The 17,977-nt window shown below is 36.4% G+C and overlaps 1 protein-coding gene across 5 annotated transcripts in view; it reads right to left on the reverse strand.

Annotated features, from left to right (window-relative positions):
* LOC139468513 (neuronal acetylcholine receptor subunit alpha-7-like) overlaps window positions 1–17,977 on the reverse strand; it is an 83,248-nt gene that overhangs the window by 27,436 nt on the left and 37,835 nt on the right. For 2 of the 5 annotated variants that reach the window (XM_071250512.1, XM_071250511.1), the window contains exon 2: window positions 6,063–6,169. The exons of the other annotated variants lie outside the window; for them this stretch is intronic. In XM_071250512.1, coding sequence (XP_071106613.1) covers window positions 6,063–6,141 — 79 coding nt within the window. In that variant the 5' untranslated portion in view covers window positions 6,142–6,169. The remainder of the gene's footprint in view (window positions 1–6,062; window positions 6,170–17,977) is intronic. 5 annotated transcript variants of the gene reach the window in all.

The raw sequence follows: 17,977 nt of genomic DNA on the forward strand, positions 1-17,977 counted from the left end.
GATTCCCGACATGGGTACAATGTGTGAAGCCCATCTCAGGTGATATATCCTAAACATGCTAAAAATAATATATCCTTACCTGCCTGAATGTAATACATCATTTACATTTGAATGTAAGATATCCTTACCCGCATAAATATAATACATCCTTAACATGCTCAATGTTATGGACTCCTTACCCGCCTGAATGTAATGTATCCTTAACATATTGAATGTAATGTGTCCTTACCCGGCTGATTGGAATATATCCTTAACATGCCGAATGTAATATATCTTTCACATGCCTAAGTGTAATATACCCTTAACATCCTGAAAGTAATATATCCTTACCCGCCTGAATGTAATGTATGCACAACATGGTAAATGTACTGTTTCCTTACTCGCCTGATTGTAATACATACTTAACATGCTGAATGCAATATATCTTTACCTGCCTGAGTGTAATATATCCTTAACATGCTAAATGTAATATATCCCTACTCGCCTGAATGTAATATATCCTTAACATGCTGAATGTAATATATCCTTACCTGCCTGAGTGTAATATATCCTTAACATGCTGAAAATAATAGATCCTTACCCGCCTAAATGTAATATTTCCTCAACATCCTGAATGTAATAGATCCTTACCGGCCTGAATGTAATATATCCTTAACATGCTGAATTTATATATCCTTACCCGCCATAATGTAATATGTCCTTAACATGCTGAATGTATAATGTATCCTTACCTGGCAGAACGTTATATATCCTTACCCGCCTGAATGTAATGTATCCTTAACATACAGAATGTTATGTTTCTTTACCCGCCTGAATGTAATGCATCCTTACCCGCCTGATTGGAATACATTCTTAACATGCTGAATGTAATGTATCCTTGCCTGCCTGAGTGTAATATATTCTTAACATGCTGTCTAATGTATCCTTACCTGGCTGAAAGTTATATATCCTTACCCGCCTGAATGTAATGTATCCTTGTCATTCTCAATGGAACATATTCTTACCCGCCTGATTGGGATACATTCTTAACATGCTGAATGTAATATATCCTTACCTGACTGAGTGTAATATATCCTTAACATGCTGAAAATAATAGACCCTTACCGGCCTGAATATAATATGCCCTCAACATACTGAATGTATAATGTATCCTTACCTGGCAGAACGTTATATATCCTTACCGGCCTGAATGTAATGTATCCTTACTCGTCTGAATGTAATGTATCCTTAACATGCAGAATGTTATGTATCTTTACCCGCCTGATTGGAATACATTCTTAACATGCTGAATGTAATGTATCCTTACCTGCCTGAGTGTAATATATCCTTAACATCCTGAATGTAATAGATCCTTACCCGCTTGATTGGAATATATCCTTAACATGCTGAATGTATAATGTATCCTTACCTGGCTGAAAGTTATATATCCTTACCTGCCTGAATGTAATGTATCCTTGTCATTCTCAATGGAACATATCCTTACCCGCCTGATTGGAATACATTCTTAACATGCTGAATGTAATATATCCTTACCTGCCTGAGTGTAATATATCCTTAACATGCTGAAAATAATAGATCCTTACCCGCCTGAATGTAATATATCCTTACCCGCCTGAATGTAATGTATCCTTACTCGTCTGAATGTAATGTATCCTTACCCGCCTGAATGTAATTTATCCTTAACACGCTGAATGTAATGTATCCTTAACATGCTGTATGTTATGTATCTTTACCTGCCTGAAAGTAATTTATCCTTAACATGCTGAATGTAATGTATCCTTAACATGCTGAATGTTGAGTATCCTTACCTGCCTGAGTGTAATATATCCTTAACATGCTGAATATAATGTATCCTTAACATGCTGAATGTTATGTATCTTTACGCCGCCTGAATGTAATATATCCTTAACATGCTGAATGTAATGCATCCTTACCCGCCTGAATGTAATATATCCTTAACATGCTGAAGGGAATATATCCTTACCCGCCTGAATGTAATATATTCTTAACATGCTGAATGTAATGTATCCTTCACATGCTGAAAGGAATATATCCTTACCCACCTGAATGTAATATATCTTTCACATGCTGAATGTAATATATCCTTCACATGCTGAATGTGATGTATCCTTAACATGCTGAATGTAATATATCCTTACCCACCTGAATCTAATATATCCTTACCCGCCTGAATGTAATATATCCTTCACATGCTGAATGTGATGTATCCTTAACATGCTGAATGTAATATATCCCTACCCGCCTGAATGTAATATATCCTTACCCGCCTGAATGTAATGTATCCTGAACATGCTGAATTTAATATATCCTTACCCGCCTGAATGTAATATATCCTTAACATGCTGAATGTAGTTCATCTTTAACATGCTGAATGTAATGTATCCTTAACATGCGGAATGTAATTCATCTTTAACATGCCGAATGTTATGTATCCCTACCCGCCTGAATATAATATATCCTTAATATGCTAAATGTAGTGTTTCTTTACCCGCCTGAGTGTAATATATCCTTAACATGCTGAATTTTATATGTCCCTAACATGCTGAATGTAAAATATCCTTACCAGCCTGAATGTAATATGCCCTTAACATACTGAATGTATAATGTATCCTTACCTGGCAGAACGTTATATATCCTTACCCGCCTGAATGTAATGTATCCTTACTCGTCTGAATGTAATGTATCCTTAACATGCAGAATGTTATGTATCTTTACCCGCCTGATTGGAATACATCCTTAACATGCTGTATGTTATGTATCTTTACCCGCCTGAATGTAATTTATCCTTAACACGCTGAATGTAATGTATCCTTAACATGCTGAATGTTATGTATCCTTACCTGCCTGAGTGTAATATATCCTTAACATGCTGAATGTAATGTATCCTTAACATGCTGAATGTTATGTATCTTTACGCCGCCCGAATGTAATATATCCTTAACATGCTGAATGTAATGCATCCTTACCCGCATGGATGTTATGTATCCTTAACATGCTGAATGTAATATATCCTTACCCGCCTGAATGTAATACATTCTGAACATGCTGAATGTAATGTATCCTTCACATGCTGAAAGGAATATATCCTTACCCACCTGAATGTAATATATCTTTCACATGCTGAATGTAATATATCCTTCACATGCTGAATGTGATGTATCCTTAACATGCTGAATGTAATATATCCTTACCCACCTGAATCTAATATATCTTTACCCGCCTGAATGTAATATATCCTTAACATGCTGAATGTGATGTATCCTTAACATGTTGAATGTGATGTATCCTTAACATGCTGAATGTAATATATCCTTACCCGCCTGAATGTAATATATCCTTACCCGCCTGAATGTAATGTATCCCTAACATGCTGAAAGGAATATATCCTTACCCACCTGAATGTAATATATCCTTCACATGCTGAATGTGATGTGTCCTTAACATGTTGAATGTGATGTATCCTTAACATGCGGAATGTAATATATCCTTACCCGCCTGAATGTAATATATCCTTACCCGCCTGAATGTAATGTATCCTGAACATGCTGAATTTAATATATCCTTACCCGCCTGAATGTAATATATCCTTAACATGCTGAATGTAATTCATCTTTAACATGCTGAATGTAATGTATCCTTAACATGCTGAATGTAATTCATCTTTAACATGCCGAATGTTATGTATCCCTACCCGCCTGAATATAATATATCCTTAATATGCTAAATGTAATGTTTCCTTACCCGCCTGAGTGTAATATATCCTTAACATGCTGAATGTAATATGTCCTTAACCTGCTGAATGTTATATGTCCTTAACATGCTGATTGTTATGTATCCTTAACATGCTGAATGGAATGCATCCTTAACATGCTGAAAGTAATATGTATCTTTACCCGCCTGAATGTAATATATCCTTAACATGCTGAATGTATAATGTATCCTTAACATGCTGAATGTTATGTATCCTTACTCGCCTGAATGTAATATATCATTACCCGCCTGAATGTTATGTATCCTTAACATCCTGAATGTAATGTATTCTTAACGTTCTGAATTTAATGTATCCTTAACATTCTGAATGTAATGTATCCTTACCCGCCTGAATGTAATGTATTTTTATCTGCCTGAATGTAATGTACCCTTACCCGCCTGAATGTAATGCATCCTTACCCGCCTGAATGTAATATATCTTTATCTGCCTGAATGTAATGTACCCTTACCCGCCTGAATGTAATGCATCCTTACCCGCCTGAATGTAATGTATCTTTATCTGCCTGAATGTAATGTACCCTTACCCGCCTGAATGTAATGTATCCTTACCTGCCTGAATGTAATGTATCTTTATCTGCCTGAATGTAATGTATCCTTACCCGCCTGAATGTAATGTATCCTTACCTGCCTGAATGTAATGTATCCTTACCTGCCTGAATATAATGTACCCTTACCCGCCTGAATGTAATGTATCCTTACCTGCCTGAATGTAATGTATCCTTACCCGCCTGAATGTAATGTATCCTTTACATGCTTAATGTTATGTTTCCTTACTTGCCTGAATGTAATATATCTTTAAAATGCTGAATGTAACATTTCTTCCCCGACTGAATGTAATGTATCCTTAACATGCCCAATGTAATATATCCAATATGGACGTGTCACAAATTCATCTTTACCAGTAAAAATATAATATATCTCTTCCAGTATAAGCAAGATATACTAGTATCCTTACCTATAGACACATGACATATCGGTACCAGCATAAATGCAGTATTTTATTACAAGTTTGAATTTGATATATGAGTACCAGCTTGAATGTAATATTTCAGTGGTATGAATGTAACATATGATTAAACAAACTTTTATTCAGGAAATATGAATTACATGCAAGGGATAGGTGAACAAATAACTAAATACCTGTCTACTTATAAGAGACAAAATCCTGTTCTTATTCATATCATATCTCTGCTAAAATCAGATTCGATTGCGCGATTCCGACTATATCATGAGCATGTGTTTATGAATCACTATCAAATAGTGATGACACCAGGTGTGATGATAACATTGGTGATGGTAATATCAAATAGCTTTCAAATAGCTGTTAATTACTATCAAATAGCGGTGGTGCCACTCTTCCCTTAAATAACACATAACTTCACACACACAAACCTTTTAGAAACAAAAGCTGATGTTTACCGTTATACTTCCCGTGGAGCTAGACGCGAGTTGGCCCCGGTATATGTAACAACTACAGTCCTATTTAATCATTTACCTCGTTGTGTTCTGTAGAATTTGACGAAAAGAACTAACAGTTTCTCAATTGATTTGTCATTTATACCGTAAGTTGAAAAGCCTTGATTAAAGTAAACCTTAGAATAATTTGAACTAATGTACATTCGGGTACAAAAGAGAACAGATGATCTATCCGGGCCTTCTACAGCCTACGGATGAAGCTGTGATACTGGTCTGGGAGAGATGTCGAAGCCAGTTTCATTATTCAAATAGGTAACTGCACGTTTAACCGGGCAACATATTGTTCTCAGTCAATCGAGCTCTAGAGTTTCCAACATCTGTGCGATATTACGTCAGAATAATCAGCTTGAAAGGAAACATCAGTACAATATGTCTACTGATATTTTCTACTCAATCTACATTTTAAACTTAAGGCAATTTTCAATTGGGTTTACCTTTTTAAGTATTAATTCAGTATTTAGTCTGAAATGTTAACCCATGGTGTTTGTGGCTGGTTACCCCCAGAAGTTCCTCATTGGTCATGTAAAGTGGTGGTTGATGCTTATCATATCAGAACCAGTTTCAATGTCTTATGGCTTAACCATTGATATATCAGTTCCAGTTTGAACGTGATATACCTTTACCAGCCGGAATGTAATATATCTTTATCAGTATGAACGTGATGTATCAGTATATTTATTAATGTAATATATCACCTCCAGATGGAACATAATCAATGAGTACCAGCCTGAATATTTTATGGCACAATCAGTTTGATAAATGTTTCTGTTATGGTGAGAGACTTGAGAACTCACTTGTAGCCTCGCCGTTAGAGAAGTACAGGATTGCCGTGAGAAGGACAGCGTTGAAGAAGGCGATACATTGTGACGTCATCTTCACTGTGTTGCTGACTGACCAGAAACTGTGCAGGGGACAAGAGAGAAACGATGAGAGACACGAGGGTCGGGAACAATTAGACGTCAGTGAGAAGCATCGTCAGAGGATTGTCTGTTGGTGTCTAATTAAACAGAGTAAAGATATTCACGATCTTCATGTTGGTGTCTAATTAAACAGATTGAAGATATTCACGATCTTTAAGTTGGTGTTTAATTACACAGACTAAACTAAATCTCAAAGAACGTTATGATATATTAATTATTTTATTGATTTTTTATCTGTTTATTCATGGGATTAAAAGACTTGTGCGATCACCTGTAAAACAACTGCATAAATTATTTTTTACAAATCACACTAATTTGCACTATCCAACAAGACAAACGCTTCTTCGCCGGATGGATTTTCCTGAAAGCAAAATACGAAAACACATTTTATACAACACATTGTCTTCGCCCAGAAGTGTATAAACATCTACATAGCAACCAGACGTGCTCTGGTGTATTATCACCCAATTTATATTTTTATCAAGGAACAATCGATCTGATATGCCAGGCATCCTTCAGGGTTGATGATGGTATCTATGACATTCTCAGAGGGTCCAGGTGACCTGCATTGTACGCCTGGTGATAGAGATGATAGCTAGTGCAAGGCGTTCTCGGAGCTCGCAGACAAACAGAACACTGACGTTTCATTTCTCTCTTCACAGTCAAAGAAGGTGGTGTGAAAAGGTTATTGTTTGTTAATTAAATCACGTTTTAACGAAACATAAATTGTTTTCAACAGGCGATAGAGATCATCTAGATTTATCTTTCTTGCTAATCTAAGACTATCTGTACATTAATCACGTTTATGCAACATGCAATGAATATCATCCAACAGATAAGTAAATACTGTGACCAAAGTCTCGCTTGATATTATTATCAGCACGAGTCTATTAAAGCAGCAACACCTCAAGGTTTGTCGAAGTTGTTTATATTTTTATTGACGAGTTTTGATAAATTTAAGATTTTAATTACTATCCAATAGCATTCTATGGCATAAATAACGATGCAAATGTTTTTGTTTGGTATCAAGTTAATGTTTCGGGTCATGAAACATATATGGAACATCGTGAGTCACGAGGAAATGTCGACATGTACTTATGAATTCGACTGAAACCCGCCAGTGATTTCGCTTTTAACAACGTCACAGTTTTAAAGTGACCTCATGTCGTTCTATGATGCGCATAGATGGTGCGTGATGACGTCGTGTCAGCTTTATGTGGCTTAACACGGGCTGCATTATTTCGCGAACTGGTTGGCAAATTCCAAAACTGTTTCTGTCATTGTGTTTTCACCCGACATATATGTGTGGCTATTATTTGCTTGTACGTTGGTCGGGTGACCTGTTCGTCAGCCTGCCAGCCTGCATTGAAGCACATGTAGCACATGTGGTGCCTCCAAGTGTCTTTGTTCGGTGTGTGCCTCTGTTCACCCAGTAGTGAATGGGTACCCGGTAGGTACCCGGTGACTGTTAACCTTCTAGTGTGGTTGGTGACCTATGACGTTCTCGTAAGAGTTTAGGTGTGGCGCTGACAGTTCACAACAGAACAGAACTATTTTCAATCAAGGTTACATAGCATAGCACTCATTTGACAAATTACATATTACTGAAATTTATCTATTATATGACAGCATAAATCTACAAAGTTTGTTTAACATAATAGTATTTCTAATTTTAAATAATTTTAAAACATTGAACATAGAAGGCCTCTTCAGGCAGTATAATGGCAACAATTTCTTTCTTACACCTACAAAGTATTCACGCATAAGAAATGTTTCGACTTCTTTCTTATTTGTTTTTCTCTATCAGAGGCATATGATGCCACCGACCAGGCTCAGGATTACTGAAAATAGGTGGTTGGAAAGTCACATTGTGTTACAGTAAAATACATTCATTGGTCGGATTTTACCAATTTTTACCATGATTGGTCATTTTCACTAGTATCCTTGACTATCTAATAGAATTTGCCCTTTCATGAGGAATCCATGTCAGATCTCCATTTTTTAGATATATACGTCTTCCCGATATCTTTTTTTATTTTCAATTTCAGGTCATTTATTTTGTTTTTACTATTTCACGAGAAGTCCAAATGTATTTATTACCTGTCTGGAAAAATAAAATTCAGCCTCTTATTTTCTGGTTTACCGTTAAAATTTTGCACAAATTAAATAAGTAGAATTGTGTACATGAGACGAGAAAGTTTTGTTGTTTTTCCATACATAAGGGTTTTCTTTCACTTTCACCAAACAGCATATATAGGGGTGTGCTTTTCTTTGCTTGAGGCAATTTTCTAATGAAAGTCAGGTAAACATTTTCAATCATTGTTAAGTTTTTAAAGTCCCCAAATTCTGAAACATATGTTAAAATAGGAGTTAAGATCGCAATAGTTAGCTTCAGTTGGTAACTTATAAACAAGGTGTACGATCTGGCTTTTCATAGTATAAAGTTCATAGTTTTAGGGCATATGTTTTGTTAATGTACATCTTTACACAAATATATTTATACTATTCAACATTCTGGAACCAGCAAACCCTAGCACAGTTGAGAGGCGCAACTCCATGCAGCGAATAGCGGCGTGTTTGATTCCATGCAGCCCGTGTCGTCCGGGCATGTATGAGCACATCCTAAGTCTCAATTGAGAAACTGTGCTAATGGCTACACCTAAACATTATGTAATATCTCAAGTTACATCATGTCGTGGTCATGGTCATGCTGCTGAACAAAGCATCTCGGGAACAATCAGAGTCATGTGGTTGTATCCCCAGTAAAACAACAACATCGAACTTCCTTTAAGGCCAAGTTGCTTCAGATATACCGTGACATCATGGACCACGCCAAGATGACGTGACATCATGGCACCTACTAAGATACTGTAGACAAGTTGGGAGGCAACGACATTATGAAAACAGACAACAAAGGAACGCCAGACCTGGAAATAACCACTCAGAAGAACAAAGCGTCCGTGCACACGACTTTGGGGGTTCAAACACTGAACGTATGCCTAAAACTGATATAGTCCTAAGAAACCAATGTTCCAATGTAAGATTCGAACACACAAACAGCGGATCCGAGAACCACTATGAAACATCTCAGACCACAAGTCCACATAAGTTAAAACACGAACACGTGAATACTATATTTGTTAGAAATCTTAGGAGTTAGAAAAATCGATACACATATTGCTCATATTGCACGATATGGACATTCAGTTTCCCCATGTCTAGACATTTTATTGACTGTTTGAACACGCTACTGTTATTACCTAAGATATAGTGAACATTCATGTTTGTCAGCATGAAACTGCAACCTTCCTTTGTATTTTACATGGGAGGTGAACCCTGGCCTATGTTTGCGACGTCGTTCATTAGCCGTCATTTGCCCCATGTTCACATGGATCAGGATTTTTTCACTCCTTAAATGGAGGACAACTGGTGTCGGACAATACAAATCAAAACATGTGGATTCACATGTAAGTGTGGAGGTGCGTTATAAATAAAAGCGACAGAAACATTTCCATAATCTTAAGATATCAGAGTCCAATATACCATTCCGACTATATCATAAGCATGTGTTTCTAAATAACTTTCAAATCGTGATGGTACCAGGTGTTCGCAAAAAGGGGAGCGTATTCACTTGTCACACACACATGCAAAGGCAAGTCAACCGATCACTTGAAAATCCCTGACGCTCGTCTTTCTTTAAATGACACCCTCTGTTTCCGTTAGATACTATAGAATTCTTAAATATGGTAATTAGTGAAAACAGGTTTGCTATGATTTCATTTACTGCTCTGTAAAATATGTACATCTCCATATGAAAAAAAACATTATATTTGCTCGCGTTAATAAACAAAACAGAAACCGTTTGCATAATGGCTTCCACGTGAAAAGTAGTAGTGGTTAATATTCAAAGGCATACTCATTGATTCAGTGTTTCTATTTGTGTGAGCGTTTTATGATCTTTAATTTGGGAATTGTTTAACAACTGAATATTAACGTTCTTAGCTGTTTATACTCTCAACAATCTCAGTGCCCTTTGAAATGTCAAACAGCGCCGTTTGAATCTCGGTCCTTCAGTCGGTCACACTCACCCACAAGTATCGCCACCAACGAATCAATACTGTTCGGTTTCCAGGATGCATGAGCAGAGCTTTTTTCTTGTCTCTAACGTTTTGAAAAAGAGAAATCAGAGCGATCACTAAAGAAGTTTAGTGTTTATTGTACCGCTCTATAATGACGTAGTGTAAATCAAGAGCTTGATTATGTCATCGACGACTTCAAAGGAAGGGCAAGGGCACCTTGAGAAAAGGACCAGATAATCTTGTTGCACAAACTGCGGTGTTCATTACAGACTGAAATGTACTATTATTATTCGTATTTCGGGCGTTATGTTACCAAACGCTGAAGTCTCCGCGTCAGGCTCACTATTTCAGTGTTTCCTGATTGTGTTGGCCGAGTGACCTATCGTGCTTTTGAGTGACTCATTCAATTTGCAACTGCTTTAAAAGGAGTCGGAGGCTGAAGATCCAGGAATATAATCCTGTCACTGCATTTCGAGAATTTTTAACAATAGGTTGATTTACATGCGCATAATTATTACACTGGGTCTATATGCAACTGGATGTTACCATGCCAGTGATATATGTTAACCTTCTTCAAAATAGATGTAACTGTGTTATTTATCCAATTTGGTTTTTCAGAAGCACATACTTAAAGCATAATCTTTTTCAGCTTTGCAGATGTATTGTTTACTAACATTCTATGTTTTTTTCATCCTGAAATTTAAACAAATTCAAATTCGGCAAGCTTTTTTTTGTAGTCACGCCATGGTGATGTGTCTGGTTATTTTCATTGCCAATGTTCAGCGGTTGGAAAGAGAAACAACATTAACGGTGCCACGTTTTCTTTGCCTACCAACGGTGAATTTAGACGGCATCAAGCTACACTGTATCATGCTGTAACTGGCCTGTTATTTAAGCAGTAAGACGATTGATCAATATGTAATAACATATGCATAAAGTCCATACCATAATAAGTGTGATTAATTTTTAGAGATCAATAAAGTTCATTATCACATTTACTTGTGAGTTTAAGCATATAGAACTGGGATGCAGGTTGTAGTTTATTCACTTTCACTGAGTTTAAGGAACGATGTGACAAGATACTTCTCATAGAAATGTGTAAATTTCGACAATTTTGCGAATCTTTATGAGTGAAAAGAATGACCTTTCCTGAAGTGATCATACCCTGAGTGAGATTCCAATCAAAACAAACCCGTGCGTAACACACGCATGAAATACCCCTTTATCCAATTTAAAAGCATTTTGATTAAATATTTATGAAAAATCGGTACAAGAACGTATATGTCGACGAATTTTGAGACTGACCTTTGTAGAAACAATAAAACAGGATCTACAACTGATCTGATACGTAATTCGGTACAACTCTTACCTATAACTTCGTGAGTATACATAACGTAAAACATAGAATAGGTCATCTGCTTCCGTACCAGATCAGGTTTATGCCCTCGTAAAATAAGTGTAGATCAGCACACCCAGGGCAGACGAAAGTTCATGTGAGATATGTCCTTAATATGTATGTACAAAGGAATAATATACAGCGCTGTCCCACGTACTTTACGTGTCCAATAAGGAAATATAATATTTACATGCAAAACGTAGGTACATGTGCGATTGAATTGTGATTTATATAGGACTGGTGTAAAAGAACACCCGAACTGAACATGTTTAAATGCATTTGAAAATTATTCAAAATTATACATGTACCGTATATCGTCATCAACGTTTGATTATGCAATTATGTAGTTATTGTTCATTACATGCCTGTTGATGTAAATACAAAACGTCAACGCCAGAGAAACGACCTGTTTCGATTATCCGCCGAATCCAATTCCATTGGGGGTAGAAGGAAACAGAGCGGTGATAATTCTGTGAATGGACAGTTTTAAACTGTACTGTTATACGGCAGTGCGGATTATCATGTTGTTACAGGCTCTCTCTCTCTCTCACAATCAAGTATACATGTGCGTACAATCAAGTACATATGTATGTACAATCAAGAATACATGTACATGTGCGTACAATCAAGTATATATGTGTATACAATCAGGAATACATGTGCGTACAATCAAAGGTATCTGTGTGTACAATCAAAGGTCTATGTGTGTACAATCAAGTATATATGTGCATACAATCAAGTATATATGTGCATACAATCAAGTATATATGTGTATACAATCAAAGGTATCTATGTGTACAATTAAAGGTATCTGTGTGTACAAACAAGTATATACATGTATGTGCATACAATCAAGTATACATGTGCGTACAATCAAGTATATATCTGTGTACATTCAAAGGTATCTGTGTGTACAATCAAGTATATACATATGCTTACAATGAAGTTTATATGTGTGTACAATCAAGTATACATCTGCGTACAATCAAGTATATGTGTGTACAATGAAGTATGTATGTGTGTACAATCAAGTATATATCTGTGTACATTCAAGTATATCTGTGTGTACAATCAAGTATATATATATGCTTACAATGAAGTTTATATGTGTACAATCAAGTATATATATGTGTACAATCAAGTATATATGTGTGTACAATCACGTATATAGTGTGTTTTGACATGTGTCACTGCTTAGTGTGCTCCCTGACATGTTCAAATATATAACCGTGTGCAGGAAACAGCTTGTGTTTCTACATGTGTGTACAATCAAGAATACAAGTGCATACAATCAAGTATATATGTGTATACAATCAAGTATAAATATGTATACAATCAAGAATACATGTGCATACAATCAAGTATATGTGTGGGTACAATCACGTATATGTGTGTGAGTACAATTAATTATGTATATGTGTAGAATCAAGTATATATGTGTGTATAATCAAGTATATATGTGTGTACAATCAAGTATATATGTGTGTACAATCAAGTATATATGTGTATACAATCAAGTATATATGTGTATACAATCAAGTATATATGTATATACAATCAAGTATATATGCGCGTACAATCACATATGCATTTGTGTACAATCAAGTATATATGTGTGTACAATCAAGTATATATGTTTAAACAATCAAGTTTATATGTGTATACAATCAATTATATATGCCGGTACAATCACATATGCATTTGTGTACAATCAAGTATATATGTGTATACAATCAAGTAAATGTGCATGTACAATCAAAGGTATTTGTGTGTACAATCAAGTATATATGTGCGTACAATCAAGTATATATGTGTGTATAATCAAGTATATATGTGTGTACAATCAAGTATATATGTGTGTACAATCAAGTATATATGTATGTACAATCAATGGTATCTGTGTGTACAATCAAAGGTATCTGTGCATACAATCAAGTATATATGTGCATACAATCAAGTATTTATGTGCGTACAATCAAGTATATATGTGTGTACAATCAAGTATATATGTGTGTACAATCAAGTATATATGTGTGTACAGTCAAGTATATATGTGTGTACAGTCAAGTATATATGTGTGTTTTGACACGTGGCACTGTTCATGTTCAAATATATAACCGTGTGCAGGAAACAGCTTGTGTTTTACATGCGCGTCTTATATGTGTGTTTTACACGTGGGTAATGTACCGCCTGAGTATACCCGTAGTATAGTGTAGGTTATACTTGAGGATGACATGGTTTGTCGTTCACTACAAGTACATATACCCGCTGTGTTCCGCGGGAAAAGGTTCGGTGATTATGCGCTATAATGAGCAACTGTAGGCTAAAAGCGTCGCCCCATTCATATCACGCGCGTATCTGTGATGGCTCTGTCAAATTAGCTACGCATATGCAAGATAAAAAGTGAGTTAACGAAGCGAATTGGCTTCTGTTTCACTTGATTAGCTTTAGGTATGTTGATTTCTGCACACATTATCCGACAGGTGGACCGCCTGTAACGCTGTACATGGGATAAGGCACAGTAGGATAACACGACCCAGGGCAGCTGCACAGCTGATCTGATTCCGTGCATTGAAATTTTATCTGCCAATTTCACACATTGTGTAATACTACTTATGTGTATCTATTGAATATAAACTTTGTGTTAACCCATTTATATATGTTCAATAGATACACATAAGTAGTATTACATAATCTGTAAAATTGGCAGATAAAATTTCAATGCACGGAATCAGATCAGCTGTGCAGCTGCCCGGGGTCGAGTATATATATGTAATATCATGTATTTGTAATATATATTGCATGTGATTCAATTCATGTATATTATCTATTGTATGGATTGTTGTGTAAAACGTCAACGCCAGAGAATAACCAGTCTCGGTTATCTGACGAAACAGATTCCACTGAGTGTAAAAGGCAAAATAGCGGTGACAAAATCAGTGATGACACCAGGCATACGCCAAAGAGGTAATCATGTCCTGCCGTGCCGGTAGCATCCGCCACTAACCCTGTTTGCATAAAAAAATAAGTGTTTGTATGTTGCCTGCCTCATAGCGATACATTTATTTAGACTATATATTCCATGAAATACCTTAAAATATAGTAATTTTTGTTATCATACCTGGCGCTCGGCACATATTTGCTGTTTGCCTATAAAAGTGTGTAGAGTTTGTACATGTGACTCTGACGTTTGTGTGTGTGTGTGTTGTTTCTTCTGCGTGTCAGCGTCTGTGTGTGTTATGTCTGTATGTGGCTGTGTTCAAAGGAGATATGCTGATGTGTGACATCGACAGTTTAGGTTCGATGAGCGACACAATTTCATCGACCATCCAAGAGTCTAAAACAGTTTTCACTCAGTAAATTGAGGATGACGAAATTTTGAAAGTGTAGCAAGACTTAGAATTAAATCAGTAGGTGAGCCTCAGAGCCTAAGTAGTTGCTAAAACCAGTAAGAGGCAGTAAATGCCATTGACACACATGAAGGCGACAGACAATGCCCAGAGGTGATGATGGTCACTCACGCTCAATTTGTGCATGTCAGTTTGTGTATGTCACACTGAATGTTACTACGTATCTAATGTCATCTCTCAATTTGTGCATGTCAGTTTGTGTATGTCACACTGAATGTTACTACGTATCTAATGTCATCTCTCAATTTGTGCATGTCACTCACTATGTGTATGTCACACAACATATTAATATGCATCGAACACCATTTCCAATGTGTATACAATTAAATTATACCTCGTAGATCACTCTATGAATAGTAATGTGTGTATCTCTTTGTACATGTACATGTACACACACATACTCAATTTTAATAATATATCGTATATCCATGTTTGTTTTTGTCTACGTTTATATATGGTTTATGCATATGACTGTCCCCAAAGAGAAAGCCTCGTTTAATGTACATGTTTACTTCCGGGTATTACCTTACCCTATGGCGCAAAGGTTCCCCCGTGGGTACATTTTGTCAAGTAAATGCATTTATCACTGGGGTTAACCTACCCCTCGATGGCAATTTGCCTCATCCCATGAGGTGAAGAAAATGGTTTTACCCCGTAGGCAAATATGTCATGCAGACGCTCTTTTGCAATATCGTACCCAGGGCAATTGAACATTACCATTTATGTATATTTTTTTGTTCTTTTACAAGTCAATAGTTCAGTGACGTGCTGTCATAATTTCATTGCTATCTCTACACACGTATGTGGTCTGCGTCAATATAACAACATCATATGTAACTTCTTTTACCAGTTAACTGAAGTGCGAGTGGTTCACGAATCTGTCATTTGATCTACAAGACCATAAGCATCCTTCAATTAAAAGGAGACAAATAAAGAATGTCACAGGTTACACAGTGCTTGGGTTGCCTCGGTCAGTGTTTCAACAAAGTCAACATCTACGTCTTTTTCTATTCGTACATCTTTTCCTCCTGTCATTGAAACGACCACATGTGCTTGCAATGACCACACGTGCTTGCAATGATCAGGTGCGCACTGTTGGATGTGTAATTTTGACAAGACTTCTTAGCTGAGAGTTCGCACTTATGAGGTTAAGTGGTAAACTAATATAACTTTCGTCTTTTCTCACACAAGCTGAATAAAAATTGAAATATCGTCCAAACGTCGTTAATCCCAACTCACTCACTCTAGTTGAGTTTGAGATCAAACATGCATCCTGTACATAACCGACCCATCCTATACACACATCTGTGTAGTATTTCATCATCACCAAAAGCCTCATTATCGGGTGCGAGCTTTTTATGTTAACTTAGAATATTGCAGTTTGCCTGAGATTATGTCTTTGAGGCCTTCACTTTCAGGAAATGTTACGGCAGGAAACACAGTTTTGCATATGTCGCACCTAATGTACACTAAGAGACACTGTTGGTTTATGCATTCCAACTATACTACAAGTAGTAAGATTCTCTCCAGTTGTGTACAAAAACCTACCTCTGTTACTCCGTGGGAGTGAATCTGCTGAATGATCACTTATTTCTAAATTGTGTGAGACAAAGCGGATCAAACAATATTATAGACACTCTGAAGTCCTCTCCATTGACATTTTGTCATCCAACGTTTTTAAGACATCCGAACAGTATCTACTTTTTCCCCTTCGCCACATGCTACACTGTCTAAGTAAGAGAGAAATCACTCGAAATAAATATCTGCATTATATGTTGTCAACCGATCTCGAGGGGTATAATAAATAATTTGCTCAAGTGAATCAACAACAACCTATTTCACTGTTTCGCTGTTCCTTCTAAGTGAGGCTAAGGGCTTATCAATCAACCCTTGCATTCTGATTACCAATACAATACACAGCATCACTTGTATTCTGATTACCAATACAATACAAAGCATCACTTGTATTCTGATTACCAATACAATACACAGCTTCACTTGTATTCTGATTACCAATACAATACACAGCTTCACTTGTATTCTGATTACCAATACAATACACAGCTTCACTTGTATTCTGATTGCCAATACAATAGACAGCTTCACTTGTATTCTGATTGCCAATACAAAACACAGCTTCATTTGTATTCTGATTACCAATACAATACACAGCTTCACTTGTATTCTGATTACCAATACAACACACAGCTTCACTTGTATTCTGATTACCAATACAATACACAGCATCACTTGTATTCTGGTTACCAATGCAATACACAGCTTCACTTGTATTCTGATTACCAATACAATACACAGCTTCACTTGTATTCTGATTACCAATACAATACACAGCATCACTTGTATTCTGATTACCAATACAATACACAGCTTCACTTGTATTCTGATTACCAATACAATACACAGCTTCACTTGTATTCTGATTACCAATACAATACACAGCTTCACTTGTATTCTGATTACCAATACAAAACACAGCTTCACTTGGTCTCGCTCATTCGTTATCATGTCATACTGAAGTCACTGACAAAAAGTCAAATACAATTACTCTGTGAAGGAAACCCGGTATTTCAGTATGTCAATACAAGTGTCAAAGGTTGTTTAGGGATACCCCGCAATTCCACTGGACAGCACCTCTGTTTTAAACTTTTCTATCACTATATGTTGTATCATTTGGTGGCGTTACACATTCGCAGTGTTGTATACATTAACATCTTGATAATTTGAATACTTCTGTTTGTGCTGAATCGATTGGACTGACTTAAAATCGTTGTTTTATCGAGTGCACACAATGTAATAGTTGATTGGAAAATGTCGTGCGAATGTTGCGGACTACATGGAGACAGAGACAATGTTCCTGAAATTCAAGGATTACATTACATTGAG

This window comes from Haliotis cracherodii, unplaced genomic scaffold, assembly GCF_022045235.1.
Source record: "Haliotis cracherodii isolate W230 unplaced genomic scaffold, xgHalCrac1.p SCAF_2, whole genome shotgun sequence".
Lineage (NCBI taxonomy): Eukaryota > Metazoa > Mollusca > Gastropoda > Lepetellida > Haliotidae > Haliotis > Haliotis cracherodii.